The sequence below is a fragment of the Panthera leo genome, chromosome A3 (genome assembly GCF_018350215.1).
Source record: "Panthera leo isolate Ple1 chromosome A3, P.leo_Ple1_pat1.1, whole genome shotgun sequence".
NCBI lineage: Eukaryota > Metazoa > Chordata > Mammalia > Carnivora > Felidae > Panthera > Panthera leo.
The window spans coordinates 114,305,338-114,320,588 of NC_056681.1; the positions used below are offsets into that span (position 1 = coordinate 114,305,338).

The 15,251-nt window shown below is 41.4% G+C and overlaps 1 protein-coding gene across 1 annotated transcript in view; it reads left to right on the plus strand.

The window, feature by feature from the left end:
* The window catches only part of SRD5A2 (steroid 5 alpha-reductase 2), a 41,134-nt gene extending 26,545 nt beyond the window's left edge, over positions 1 to 14,589 (plus strand). Inside the window, exons 2-5 of the mRNA XM_042930272.1 lie at positions 2,552 to 2,715; positions 7,179 to 7,280; positions 9,772 to 9,922; positions 12,917 to 14,589. Of these exons, the coding sequence (XP_042786206.1) occupies positions 2,552 to 2,715; positions 7,179 to 7,280; positions 9,772 to 9,922; positions 12,917 to 12,983 (484 nt within the window). The 3' untranslated portion in view covers positions 12,984 to 14,589. The remainder of the gene's footprint in view (positions 1 to 2,551; positions 2,716 to 7,178; positions 7,281 to 9,771; positions 9,923 to 12,916) is intronic.
* Positions 14,590 to 15,251: the final 662 nt, after the last annotated feature.

Genomic DNA, 15,251 nt, shown 5'->3' on the forward strand with positions numbered 1-15,251 from the left:
TTTAGCCCTGGGTAAGGTTGAGTGAGGTGGTCAAAAGACAAGCCTTTTGAGGGGAACCACCAGACAGATAACATGATGACTTCTCTTTGGGACTAAGGCTCCAGCCCTGTTTTCCTCCCTCCAATCCTGGGAATGCGGGCTGTTACTTTTGAGGCTGTGCTGAGCTGGAACGTGGGAAATGGGACTAAGGTGAGTAAGTTAAAATGCACGGTGTTTGTGGCCCTTCCTGAGATTCAGCTATTTTCTTGCCTAAATGCTCCCCATGTGGCTGCAAGTCTGGGCTAATCCCAGAGTTTTGACAAAGTTGATTTTGACTTTTATTTTTTTTGCCAATTTTTTCTTTGCTTTTATGCTTTTTTACAAAGCATAGAGGTCCCCCTTCTGCGATTTCCCTCCCTTAATTAATTTTTACATCTAGGAGTATTTCTAAAATTTGCGGGGTGAGTGTTCCATGAGTTGGTTTTAAAGTTCAGATGAAGAAATACATAATATAGAATAAGTTGAAAAGCCTCAAAAAGAGTAATGATTTAAGAATAGCCCCACCTACAACTGGCTGACTCAGTCACTAGAGCTTACAACTCTTGATCTTAGGGTTGTGAGTTTGAGCCCCACATTAGGAGTAGAGTTTACTTAAAAAATAGCCCCACCTAGTATTAAGATATATATTAAAAGTACAATTATTAAAACAGTGTAATACTGGCAATCAATAGATCAATGGAAGAGAATCGAGAGTCTAGAAGAAGAATCAATTTTTATGGCAATTTAATAATACCAATGGTAGTGCATGTCAGTGAAAAAAAGAATTAAGTAAATTTACTACCATTAGGAAAAAGATTTAAGTTGGATTCTTATCTAACTTCTTACAACAAAAGAAATTCCAAATGTATCAAAGGTTTAAAAGTAAAATGTAAAATCATTAAATAATGAGTGGTTATAAGACTTTGGAAGCAACCCAAATATCCATCAAAGTAAAATAGATAAACACATGTGATACATTCATACATAACAGTAATATACAACCATGAAAGTATATGAACTATATAGCTTATATACAACAACATGCTTGAACTATATAGCTTATATGCAACAACATGCTTATATTAACAATATGAGTTAAAGACATGACATTAATGATACTCTAATAATCATAGAATATGAGTCCATTCGTATGGAATTAAAAATGAACAGAAATAAACCATATTTTTATAGATGCATCCAAATGTGGTAAAATTGTAAAGAAGCAAAAAGAAATTATCACAGAAATCAGGATGGTGGTTATGTCTGGGGTGATGGTGGTACCATGAATAGGGAGGGACCCATGGGAGGCTTCTGGGAGTGATGGGAATGTTCTATTTCTTGACTTGCTTAGTGATTATATGGGTGTTTATTTAATAGTTATGCATTAAAGTGTTCACGGGGCGCCTGGGTGGCTCAGTCGGTTGGGCTTTGGCTCAGGTCATGACCTCGCAGTTCATGGGATTGAGCCCTGCGTCGGGCTGTGTGCTGACAACTCAGAGCCTGGAGCCTGCTTTGGATTCTGTGTCTCCTTCTCTCTCTGCTCCTCCCCTGCTCACACTCTGTCTCTCTTTCATTCTCTCAAAAATAAATAAAAATATTTTTAAAAATCTTAAAGACCTGTTCACATAGGTTTATGAACTTACCTGTATGATTGTTATATTGAACGATAAAAGAAGGAAAGTTACAAAGAAGATATAGTTGATGTCTAGCATTCAATTATACCTTGGCAAATTTTTATTTTGAGGCTATTTCTATTTTTTTTAGTTCGATCTTCCTAGATTACTCTAGATTCCATAACATTTAGAGGAATCTCTCTCTTTTCTCACGAGATTCTTCAGTCCACTTTCTAGAAATGCTACAATATCAGTAATTAAGTCTATCAGAGAGACATAGAAAAATGCATCGTTGAGTGGCTGCTATAAAAATGTCATTGCACTGCTGCATGGGGCAGGCCAGGCTTTCCCTTTCTTCAGGATAGTATGGATTTTACTTGTAGATTGATATAAAGCTGATCTCCAATTCTGGGCTCATAGGATTGAATTTATTAACTACTGGATGGAGAGGAAATGTAACTTTCAAGGCTGGTCTGAGAATAAAATAAGGTAATAAATGGTGACTACTATGGATTTTAATGAAGCGAGATAAATAATAGCATAAATGATTGCTGTAGAATTGAATAATAATATTCTTCTTTGCATAAGTTCACCGGAAAATGATTTTATAAACTGGGTTTGATGTGGGGCACCTGGGTGTCTCAATCATTTTAGCATCTGACTTTGGCTCGGGTCATGACCTCATAGTTTGTGCATTTGAGTCCTGCTCCAGGTGTACTTGAGCCCCGCTCTGGGCTCCACACTCTCTTACCTTCCCTCCCTCTCTCTCTCTTTGCCCTCCTCTCTCTCTCTCTCTCTCTCTCTCAAAATAATTAATTAATTAATTAAAAAATGGGCTTGATATAATTGTTTATTGTTTCATCTTATTTGATTTTTTTTTTAAACAGTGTATCCTGTCCTTTCTTTCCCGTATACCCCAGGACATTTGTTTACTCATTGCGTACTAGAGGGAGGCCTTTTCCAGTTGTGCTCCTCATCAAAGGCTTTGTTTTCTGCATGGGAAATGGACTTCTCCAAGGCTACTATCTGATTTACTGTGCTGAATACCCTGCTGATTGGTACACAGACATACGGTTTAGCCTGGGTGAGTACACCTGACCATCTCCCACCCACACCCCAGTGAATATCCCTTCCAACAGCCTGAATCACCATCACCTCTCCCCACCCTACTGCAATAACCCTTAGTGACTCCCTTCCCTTCTCTCCCTGCTACCAGTCTTTCCTCTATAAAGCAGTAGGAGAGCACTTTGAAGAACATCATTCCCCCCCCCCGCCCCGAGAATCCTCCAGAATTCTATTACTCTCAGGATGAAATACAAATTCCTTACCACTGCCTCTGCTTCTGACACCCAAATATTGTTGGTCCTGCACGATTTCCCAACCCTATTTCCTGCCTCCATCCATTTACTGTGCTGTAGGGAACTTCCTGCTGGGCCTGAAATGGCCAAGCTGGTTTGGCCCCAAAACTTTCAAACAGACCATTCCCTCTGTCTAGAATGTTCTGTCCACATATATTCATGGAGATTGGTCCCTCACTTTACTTAGGTCTCTATCAAGTTGTGCCTCCTCAAAGAGACTTTTCCTGACCATTTATCTAAAATAGTAGAAGACACTAATTGTTGAATTTTTTTTCATTATCTGCAAGAGGAACTCAAGTTGGGAAGGTTCAATTGTGCATTACTTTGACTCAAACCAAAATACAGGGATTATCCTTAATTTTTCTCTTTACATCACACATCCAGTTCTATCCATCAGCCTAGTACAGCTGCATTTAGTTCCATAACTGTGCCAACTGGCCTCACTTCTCCCTCACTGCTCCAACTTTGTCCTAATCTGAGCAGCGATGACCTCTTGCTGGGACCACGACAGTGAACTTCAAACTAAGCTTCCTACCACTGGTACTGGCCTTCAGTAGCCCCTTTTGCACACAGCAGTCAGAGTCAACATTTGAAACCACAAATGACCGGGAGCACCTGGGTGCCTCAGTTGGTTGAGTGTCTGACTCTTGATTTAGGGTCAGGTCATGATCCCAGGGTCACGGGATTGAGCCTTGCATCAGGCTCTGCACTGAGCATGGAGCCTACTTTAAGCATCTCTGTCTCTGTCTCCCTCTGCCCTTTTCCTCTGCTCTGTGCACTCTCTCTCTCTCTCTCTCTCTTAAAAAAAAAAAAAGAAGTAAAAAGAAAACACAAATGACTGGAGGATTAGTTATATGAATGCCGATACACGCACACAATGGAGTGTTCTGGAGCCACAGACACAAACAAACAAAATAAAACAAAAACAAGGAAGGTCTTTGTGTGCTCCTGTAAGATGTCTCCAGAATATGTGGTTATATAAAAATCAAGTGTGAACAGTATATATAGTATGCTACTTGTCATGTAAAAATGGTGGGAGGGAAGTGTGTGTGTGTGTGTGTGTGTGTGTGTGTGTGTGTATAAAACTGGAAAAGGGAGTATCAGATTGATAAAAACTAAAAAGGTGACACATAGGTTTTCAGGGAAAGAGAATGGGATAGTGGGCAGAGCTTCTCTTTTGATATGGTTGTGTCCTTTGAATCACAAAACTTCATAACTTAGGTAAAAAAAAAAAAATCTAAGTGGGGGCACCTGACTGGTTTGGTCCAGGGAGCAAGTAACTCTTGATCTCGGGGTTGTGAGTTTGAGCCCCATGTGGGGTGTAGAGATTACTTAAATAAAACTTAAAAAAAATCTATGATAGGCATCAAGGAGGTCACTTGTTGGGATGAGCATTGGGTGTTAATACCACACTGTATGTTAACTAACTTGAATTTAAAAAATAAATTTAAAGAAAACTTAAAAAAATCGAAATGGAAAAAGTTCCCTAAAATTGGGAACAAACAAATAAATGTACCTAACTATATATCAAGCTGGTAACATAACCACACAGGAAAATGACTTATGCCAGTTTACAGGAAATAAGGCAAATGAAGAAGTAAGCTGAATGGCACCATGAGAAAATGAGCCAGTCTTACCTAGAAAGGGGAGCATTCTGAGGTACAAGAGTCCAGTCTTTTCAAGAAGTCAGTGCCCTGAAAAAATGTTTTAAAAAGGTAGAGGTCAAAATGGTCTTAAAAGAGATAATGACCAACTACAAGATATGGTCCTATGTTGGACTTTGGTTTGCTCAACCCAGCTATAAGGAGCATTTTGCTTCTTCCTGGGGAAATTGAAATCTGGCCTAGATACTACACAAGATGAAAATCTGGAAGGATACGCACTAAGGTGTTTAATGGTGGTAATTTCTGGGTGGTGGGAATAAGGTGTCTTGATTTTCTTATTTTTACAAATTCACATGTAGTATTCCACATACTTATTTCTTTTGTAATATTAATAAACAGAAATAAGTTCCTATTTTTCCCTGCTTAAAACCTGACACTGGCTTTCTCTTGCACTTAAAAATCCAAACTCCTCACCAAGGTATATAATGCTTACTGTGTTTTTTTTAATTATCATCCAGTCCACATTTTCTCACTTTTCCCTCTATCCTAAAGTTTCAACTACAAAGTTTCTACTTCTTAGTCACGGTAAACCTATTCTAGCCTCAGGGCCTTTGCACCTAATCCCTATACTAGATTGCTGTCCCTCAGATCTATGCATTCTCATTATTCAAATCACAGGACAAATGCCAAATCTTCAGAAAAGCTTTCCCTTTCCACCTCATCTAAAGTAGAGACACCACTTCCCCTCCCCAGCTCATTCTCTATCTCATGATCCTATGATCTTCTGCTTTGGTGTGACATTATATAATTAAAACAATTTTAATTATTTGAATTCATTTGTTTTCTTCCACTAAAATGTAAGCTCCATGAGAACAGACACCTCAACTGTTTTCTCACTACTGTATCCCTGATGTTTAGGACAGTGCTTGGTACATAGTAACAGTAAATAGTAGTTGAATGAATAAGTGAATGAATAGGTGAATGAATGAACACATAAGTGAGTCTTGTACCATCCTTGTGAAATAGGTACTGTTAGAATCTCCATTTTACAGATGACAAAATGGAGGCTGAGAGAAGGTCAGTGACTTGCCCAAGGACACACAGCACAGACTCTGAGTCCAAGGTTCCTGCTTTGTCCACTGCTGTGCATGCTATCTCCCCTCCTTCTCTCAATGTCTTGCCATTGGTGTCTCTCCCCAGTTTCCTTTTCTTCCAGGCCAATAACTAAAAAAAAAATTATTATCGGAGTATAGTTGACATACAATGTTATATTAGTTTCAGATGCACAACATGGTGATTCAGCAATTCTATACATTATTCAGAGATCACCAAGATAAGTGTAGTCACCATTTGATGCCATGCCACGGCCAATGATCTTTCGACTAGACAAGACTGAAAATCATATCATATCGTATTTCATATCACACTAAATGAGGTGAGAGTAGATCTGACTGTTTTGAATTCAGGTGTTCTTGCTTTTTGCCTCATGTGTTTTGATCGGTACAAATACACATCGTTGAGAGGTGAGGTTGGGCATCTATGTGGAAAAATAGAGTGTTTCTGGGTTGTAATGGTGCCCATTGGGGTGTAAGACCTAGCATCCCTGATCCTGGCTCTCCTCACCTCAGACCAGGGCTCTTTCTGAACCAATGAATGGGGAACAAGTGTGTGTGTGTGTGTGTGTGTGTGACTGACAGTGGTGGAAACCAGTTTACTAGGTGCCAGTCTCCCCAGTCCAGCTCATGTTACTTCCATGCGAATGGATGTATCAATGAGGAATGCTCTGAGCATTGAGTCACAGAAAACCAGTTCATAATGACTTAAATAATTAAGAATTTATATTTCTTACATAGCAAGAATGTTCAAAGGCAGGTGACTTCTGCATCCCTTCAATTGCTTACAGATGTCATTAAGATCCCAGGAACTTTCTATACTTTCTTTTCCACTGTTCTTAACATGTTTGTATGTGGTCCTCATGATATTCACTCCATGACTGCAAGACAGTTGCTATAACTTGAGGCATCACATCTGGCAATGAATGAGGAGGGTGACAGAAGAGGTGCTGTTCCATCTGCCCTTTTATCAGAAAAGCAAAACATTTCCAAGGAAACGCCCAGAACATTCACTTCCCTTTACATCCTTGTGGCAGAAATAGGTCACATGACCACTTTTCAGACTTCCAGCCTCTATAGTGTGGGAAGGCAAAGGAAGGGGATTTGGAATTACTTGTTGAGTTTGCCAATCACAATTTAATTATTTGTGAATGAGTCAAAAGCTTGCTATTCATTTATTCATTCATTCATTCATTCATTCATTCAAGTATTGGCCCATGGTGTTTCTTCCCTTTTTCTTCTCTGCCACCTGCCTCTATCATATGACACAGTTCTATGAAACAATGTGGCCTCTCCACCAAATTTGGGACCATGACTAATTGGCCACCCTTTGACATTCTTTGTAGCATCCTCAGAATTTGAAATTGAATGCCCTTGTCTCCATTTTTAGGAAGAAAAAAAAACTTAGCTTGTGAGAAAAACACCAAAATCAGGATACATTTTTAACTTCTTCCTTCTGTCTTCTTTGCTAAGGTGTCTTCTTATTTATTTTGGGAATGGGGATCAACATTCATAGTGACTGTATACTGCGCCAGCTCAGGAAGCCTGGAGAAGTCATCTATAGGATTCCACAAGGTAATGTCTCTCCTGCCCTCCAGATTTCTACTCTTCCTTGGGAGCCTTTCCCAGGGATTGTGCTATGAACGGCAAATGGAGGGTGGGGGGGCAGTGAGGGCACAAATGACACACTATATCTCCATTTGCCTCTGACATCCCCTCCCACCCCACAACACATTTGTGTTTTTTATCTAAACCTGGAAGTTCAAGAAAGGCAGAGGCATCCTCAGGAAGGTGTGAGATCATAACACCCTAAAGGTGGGGTAGTGCAAGGCTGGGGGCAAGGTGGAAATAGGCTACCACCTAGTTACAATAGGTACGATTACATGTGCTGGGTTAGGCTTCTCTAGAGACACAGAACCACTAGGATACAGATGCGGATACAGATATATATATATATATGGAGAAATTTATTCTGAGGAATTGATTATGGAATTGATTATGGAAGCTGAGAAGTCCTATGATCTGTTACGTGCACGTTGGAGACCCAGGAAAGCTGGTGGTGTAAATTCCAATCTGAGTGCAGGAAAAGACTAACATCCCAGCTTAAAGACAGTCAGGCAGAGAGAGTGAATTTTCCCTTACTCAGCCTTTTTTTTCTATTCAGGCCTTCAGTGGATTGGGTGAGGCCCACCCACATCAGGGAGGGAAATCTCCTTCAGTCAGTGTATAGATTCAAACATTAATCTCTTCCAGGAACACTCTCATGGACATACCCAGAAATAGTGTTTAACCAAATATCTAGGCACCTTATGGCCCAGTCAGGTTAACGCAAAAAGTTAAGCATCATGTGTACACAGAGTGTTGGTCCTTCCTGAATCAGCAGATAAAGATGAATCCTGTATGACTTGTCTTTTCCAGTTGACCTAGATTTGTCTAGTGATTAGTCAGGGGTATATTTCCTACCACTTGTATTTTCTTAAAGGTGTGGAGAGCCATAATTAATCACAAATTAGGATGGGAGGTCTTGCAACTACAAATGCATTCTCAGATATAAAAAGTCACAGGATATTTGAAACCCTAACTGTTCCCAAGAAATCAGGGTGTAAGGCTGACAAACATAAGCAGCTGAGAGTGAACCAGTCCAAGTAATCCTTGGATATTTTAGGTGGTACTTATATAGGTTTAACCTCCTTTAACCTAAAAAGGATGGCTCCCATCCTTTTTGATGTAAATGGAACCTAAATTTTCCCAAGTTACAATATGGTATTAATATTCATTTTTAAAAATTTAAATGTTGCTGACATCCTAATGGTATCTACATAAAACAAAAATAATGCCATACATTGATAAATACCATTTGCTGCATTCACAGGCAATTTATAGACCCTTTGCAGTAGGACAGTGGTTCCTCCCAGGGTCTGGAAAATCACAGGTCTGGAACTGCTGAGGCAGTGTCATCTTTAAGGAAGATAAATTTAAGGGGCTGTGGGATTTTAAATATTCACTCACTAACCAAACAAAGAAGAGCAAAGAATGCTCTTAAAAGCTCCATTGTCGAAGTTAGTTTCCAACTTTAAGGTATGTTAGAGAATGATTTGAAAACAAAATACTCTTGGGGTGAGAATGATTTGAAAACAAAATATTCCTGGGGCGTCTGGGTGGCTCAGCTGGTTAAGCATCAGACTCTTAAGTTTGGCTCAGGTCATGATCCCCGGGTTGGTGAGTTCCAGTCCGGCATCAGGCTACAGGCTGACAGTGGGGAGCCTGCTTGAGATTCTCTCTCTTCCTATCTCTCTGCCCCTCCCACACAGACATGTGTGCTCTCTCTCCCTCTTTCTCAAAATAAATAAACTTAAAAAAAATAAGAAAACAACAAAATATTCTTTATAGAATTGTGGAAAGAAAACTAGTTTTGGGTGAGTTTCCCAGTTTAGTGTGGGGCAGAAAGTGGATATATTTACTATCATTGGAAATGTGTTGGTTTCTATTTATAGTTTTGGTATCAGACATACATGGTTGGATAGAAAAGTAAACCTTGAAAATCAGCAGAAGCAGACCTCACGGCGGCGGGGGGCTGGGGGCACAGTCCCCAAATCTACTTCTGGCATCAACTCAGGTTTTTTATTATTGTCACCCTGTGTGTTGTTGCATTTTGTCTGAGCGCCAGCGTGAAATATGCTGGCCGCAATGTGGGTGTCCACGGGAGAAGGGAGAAGGTGAGAGGTGGCCTGGAAACATTACTTAATAGAACGAAACAAACTCCACACCTCCTGCCCCTCTTCCGCGTCTTGTCTGGGAGCCAGTGGTGCAGCCGTTGCTAGCGACTGCCTAGAGCCTGTCAAGAAGTTGCTGCCACTCCTCATGATTCTGGGATGTTCCGAGAACAACAGGCTGCATCACTTTGTTTTCCCTTGTCCCCAAGAAAACTGCCCTAGACTGCAGTGACGATAAGGAAGTCCTCAGCCCCTCGTCCATCGTAGCTCCCTTTTGTATTTCTACATAGGAGGAGCGGTTTTAATGTGGCAATGATCCAGTTCCGATGATTCTTTCTTTCTTCTGCATGCAGGTGGCTTGTTTACCTACGTTTCTGGAGCCAATTTCCTTGGTGAGATCATTGAATGGATCGGCTATGCCCTGGCCACGTGGTCACTCCCAGCGCTTGCATTTGCCTTTTTCTCACTTTGTTTCCTTGGGCTACGAGCTTTTCACCACCATAGGTAAACTTTGCACTCAGGGTGGCAGCATCCAAGTAGCTTTCTTCTCTAAACAGGCTTTCAATCCTGGGAGTCAGATAGATGTAGAAACTAAGACATGTGTTTGTATAAGGTAAAACTGATACAGTTTTCTGGACTGGTAAATTCTGACTTCCTGGGCTTTCACTGAACTTGGAATTTAGCCGGATGACAGTATTGTAAAAAAAAAAAATTTTTTTTTTCTATGAGGAAAACTAAACCCATCGGGGAGTGACTTGGGGAGCCACCTAACGCCTTGATGAAGAAGGCTTCCCAGGGAGAAGCACCTTGTGTCCTCATATGTTAGGCGGCTCTGTGCCCTCCTAGCAGGCTTACCTGCTGGTGGGTGGATACTGGGTGGTAGTGGGCTATAGGGAAGGGTCAAGAGGCACAAGGAATGCTTCAGTTCAACTCACTTCCATTTCTCTGCTTCAGTTCATTTCACTTCTGCCACATTTCTAAGTGTGTTCCGTGGGCAGAACTTTCCACAGCCTCACAGGTAATTCTGAGGGACAGCCAGGATACAGTCCCACCAAGGGACAGCCTGGCCCCAGGTCTTGTGGGGCTACTTTCTTTAATTCTAGGCTTGGTGCTAACAGTCCAGGTAATCAAAGAGCCTTGGAAACTCCAGAATTATTTTCTTGGAATCTGTGCAATATTCAGGCTTACTTGGGTATGGGTACTTCCCTTTCCCTCTACCTCCTCCATCCATAAATCATAGCCAAGGTCATTGGTGGCTTCCTGGGAAGGCAGGGTAAGTGAGTGCTTATGTGGTATGATTTCAGGACTGTCCCCTCACCTGGGGAATTGTATGGGTTTGGAAACTTTTCTCTGTAGGGCTAGCCTAAAGCTTTACTAACTTCCACCTCCCTCCCAAACCCTGCACCTCGGATGGGGTGGGGACCAAAGCATTGACTAAATGTCTCCACTTCAGGGGGAAGGAAAGTAACATGCTAAGTTGTTACCAGGCTTTGAACTTGAATTTCAGATCCTTTCTCTAAAATGGCATTTGTTAAGAAGGGCATTTGTTGGAATGAGCACTGGGTGTCATATGTAAGTGATGAATCACTAAATTCTGCTGAAATCATTATTATACTATATGTTAACTAACTTGGATTTAAATAAAATTTAAAAATTAAAAAAAATAGGGGCGCCTGGGTGGGTCAGTCGGTTGAGCGTCCGACTTTGGCTCAGGTCATGATCTCGCGGTCTGTGAGTTCGTGCCCCATGTCGGGCTCTGTGCTGACAGCTCAGAACCTGGAGCCTGTTTCCGATTCTGTGTCTCCTGCTCTCTCTGCCCCTCCCTCGCTCATGCTCTGTCTCTCTCTCTCTGTCAAAAATAAATAAACATAAAAAATTTTTTTTTAATTAAAAAAAATAAAACGACCTTTGTGGCTGGAGACAGAGAGAGAGAGCGAGCGAGCGATAGCCAAGGGGAGAATAGCCTTGGAACCAGGATCTGGGGGACCCTTAAGCTCCTGCATAGGTGTTTTAGTTGGGCTAATGATTAATTTCATAGTTTAGAAGGTTAAACCAAGAATGGGTTCTTTTCCTTGGAGTGGAATTTACGCAGACCTGTCAGAAATGAATAAAACAGTAGCTGTCCTCATGACCCGTGCCAGCCACCTTCTAGACTTGGTGGAGACAGGCTGCAGACCACCCTTCCTCTCTTGAGGCAGAGTCTGCTGACTACCAGAGGTGGAGAGGGAGAGGGCAGAGAGGGCATCAGCCAGCAGTTCGAGGAGCCCTGAGAAGTGGTCTCAGTGGAGCTGGTCAGGGGAAGGACAGCATTTCCACCAGAGGTTTCCAGCTGGTGCCACAACAAATTCCTAAGTGTGGCCCTGTCCTGTTAGGTCAGACTGCTCCAGAGGGAGGCCCAGAGGGCATAATCATAGCACCGGAAACCTGCCACCTCTCGTCGCATATTATTACTGGGTGTCCCCCAGTTCAAATTAAGGCACTTTAACAGAGTGCATCATCTTGACTATAACTTGAGAACTACCAGCTTCAGTTAGCTAGGAGGACAGACTGGTCACTGAAGGAGAAAGCCATTTCACAACTTCTGTTAATCTTTCAGGGTTGCCAAAACAGATGGCCACAAACTGAGTGTCTTAAAACAATAGAAATTTATTTCCTTGTGGTTCTGGAGGCAGAAGTCTGAAATCAAAGTGGATGTAGGGTCATATTCTCTCTGAAGCCTCTAAGAGAGAATCCCTCCCTGCCTCTTTCCGGCTTCTGGTTGCACCTGCCGTCCGAGGTGTCCCATGGTTTACACAGCTCCATTCCTAACCTCTGCCTCTCCCCACATGGCCTCCTTCCCTGCCTGTCTCTGTCGTGGTGTCTCTTCTCCCCTTCAGTCATACTGGATTAAGGGCCTTCCCTACTCCAGTATGATCTCATCTTACCTTAATAAATTATATCTGCAATGGCCCTATTTCCAGGTAGGGGGTTAAAGCTTCAAGCATCTATTCTGGGGGACACAATTCAACCCATAACACAAGATAACATTTTCTTGGCATTCCCAGGCCTCATGAGGGGATATTCGCCTGGGAACATTACCAGGTCTCAAGGAGTAACCTTGCCCAGTGTCTTTGGGGTCTTTGGTTCCTTATTTCCCGGTTGAATCCATTGAGCAATTCTTTCTGGCTTATACTTTTTTTTTTATTGTGGCAAAATACACATAACATAAAATTTACCATTTTAGCCATTTTAAATGTACCATTCAGTCATCTTAAAGTACATCCATAATGTTGTGCAACCATCACCACAGTCCTCTGGCTGTTACTTTTTATTTCCCAACACAAGAAGCTTCAACATTTACAGAAGAGGGTGCAGGAGGGAGAAAGAAGATGGACAAATGGCCGTGTGGAAGAGTCAGGCCCTGAATAACTGTAGGTTGATTAGTCATAAGGATTTCAGACCCAGCGAACCTCCACTGTTGACCACTGCTTATTATAATTATCCTTTCTTGTCTTTTAGGTTCTACCTCAAGATGTTTGAGGACTACCCCAAATCTCGGAAAGCCCTCATTCCATTCATCTTTTAAAGAAACCAAATAAAAAGGAACAGAGCTCCCACATGACTGTCGAGCACCATCAGGCAGCTGAACCTGTAACTTTTAAAGCTGCACTGTGCATATACATAATAGTAGGCTTCTTGCGTTCCAACAGCTGTCCTGGAGATCTTGTGAGGTGGGTACTTAGTGTGTACTCCACTGTCCCAGAGGGTCTCTTTCCTGATCTCCTTTTGAAGCTTCAACAAGGCTCTTTTCCACACAGAGGCATCTATCTGCTTCTTAGCTATTCCTCCTAGAAAGTGTAGAACTTCCCTATATTTTCTTCTTTGGGTGATCTGAGTACGTGTGGCTGAATACCTACTCTACATCAATGTAAGACATCTCTGTAGTCAGAGAGGTTCCCAGTTGAGGGCATTGCTTATAGACTTTATTAAAGGTACATATTCTAAACCCATACAAATTAGCAGATATTGAAAATCTGAAGCTGCATGGATCCTGAGCAAATCTACTCCCAAATGGAAACTCAGTCACACTTTCCTTTTCCTTAGTTAATTATGAAAGATGTGAGATGGACTTTTAATAGAGGAGGCTCTCTTCATCTTGCTAAAGATGCAACGAGGCACTGACCCCATTTCAAATTTGTACATTATCTCAGTGCCCCTATCTTCTGAAAGATTCCATGATCCCTGTTAGAGATATCCCCAAAACTGGTGTGGGTTTTATTGAAGGACGGCTTTTCATGACCACAAAGAGAAAGACATGACTCTGGTTGGCTCCTGAGAGAATTAAAAAAAAGTGTTTCATTGTAGACATTGTCAACTCTGGTATTCTCTGAAACCTGTGGAAATATCCAAGTAATGAGAGAATGTTAAAGAAGGGAATTGACTGGATAAGATCATACATGGCTTGCCTGAAGACAATTGCAGTGACACTGAAGCATATCAGAAGCACTCAGCAGCTCTCCTCTTCTGGGATTTCTTCACTGCAATCCTCGGGATCTGATCAGGAAGGCATTTCCTGGGGGCAGACTGAAGAGCAGTCCTCAGAATCCCTGAGGGCAGATGCTGAACCTCTGCCTCTGAACCAGAGGGACGCAACTGGGCAGAAAGCCTGTTTTGTTTGGCTCAGACAGGGCTTCACACATAGGTTGACTTCCTTTTTTTCAACATTTGAAGTTTCCAAAATTTCAAAGTTAGGTCTCTACATTTCAATTGTCTTTAAAAAGTTGGAGGATCTGAGATCATGAAGCCCACTAAGAATGGGGACTGATCAGCTAGTAGGCATTAGAATTTGCAACCTCGGTGGAGGGGTCACCTAGCATGGGAACTTGACATCGGGCTCTCTAGGGAGGGCTGAACATTCTGAATCAGAATGTACAAAAATATTTGTCCCCTCAGGTCCAGGTTTGTGGCAAGTGTTGGTAATATTTAGCAAGCCCTTTTGAGAAATGAACACTAGGTTTATCACATGAGGTACTAAGTACAGAAATTCGCTATATAAGAAACAGGATGCTCAGAAGATCTAAGAATGATATATATTACTGAAGAATATAAATTGTAATCATATAAGTGTTTTTCTGTTTATTAAATGCCTCTCAAATCATGGATGCTAAGTAATTTTGTTTGAATTGAAAGATCCCTGGACTCATAAAGATTTTTATAAGGTGTTGACCTGTGGGGGTTTTTTTTGTTGTTGTTTGCCTTTTGTTTTCTTCCTTTTTTTTTTTTTTTTTAAAGTATTGCTTCCTTTTTGCTCTTCTGTCTTCATTTTGTCAACTTGAAATAAGGGTCTCTGAGTTGAAAACAAAAGGGAAATATAACTTAACAGAGTGTCTCAGGCACAGCTCAGTACTCCAAGAAGGTGCAGGAAAGGTGCTGAAGAATGTGCTAAGGCTAGATGATACCCCCTCATGTTCAAGAATATACAGGTGGGGGAGACATTCTCAGTGAAGTAAACCTTAAGGTGTAGCTTGGGCTCCGTGAAACAAAAGACTTCCAGTTCTCTCCATGACATTGAAAACTGCCTTTGTTAAAACTTTTATTTTATTGCCATATAAAATATCTGGGCTGGTCCTTGAACTGTAATAAGTGCTTGATGAATGGCAGCTGCTCTTTGCCTGGTAGGTGCAATCTCTGGATAAAACTGTCATTCAGCAATTGCATTTTTTGCCACAAGAGGGTGCTCTCTAGAATTTTTAGGCCAACCCTGATTTAATAAGGTAACTTACATATTTGGAAATTTTAAATACCCTATTGTCATTTCAAGTTAATGTGATCGTCGACTTTTCTTTTTTTAGTT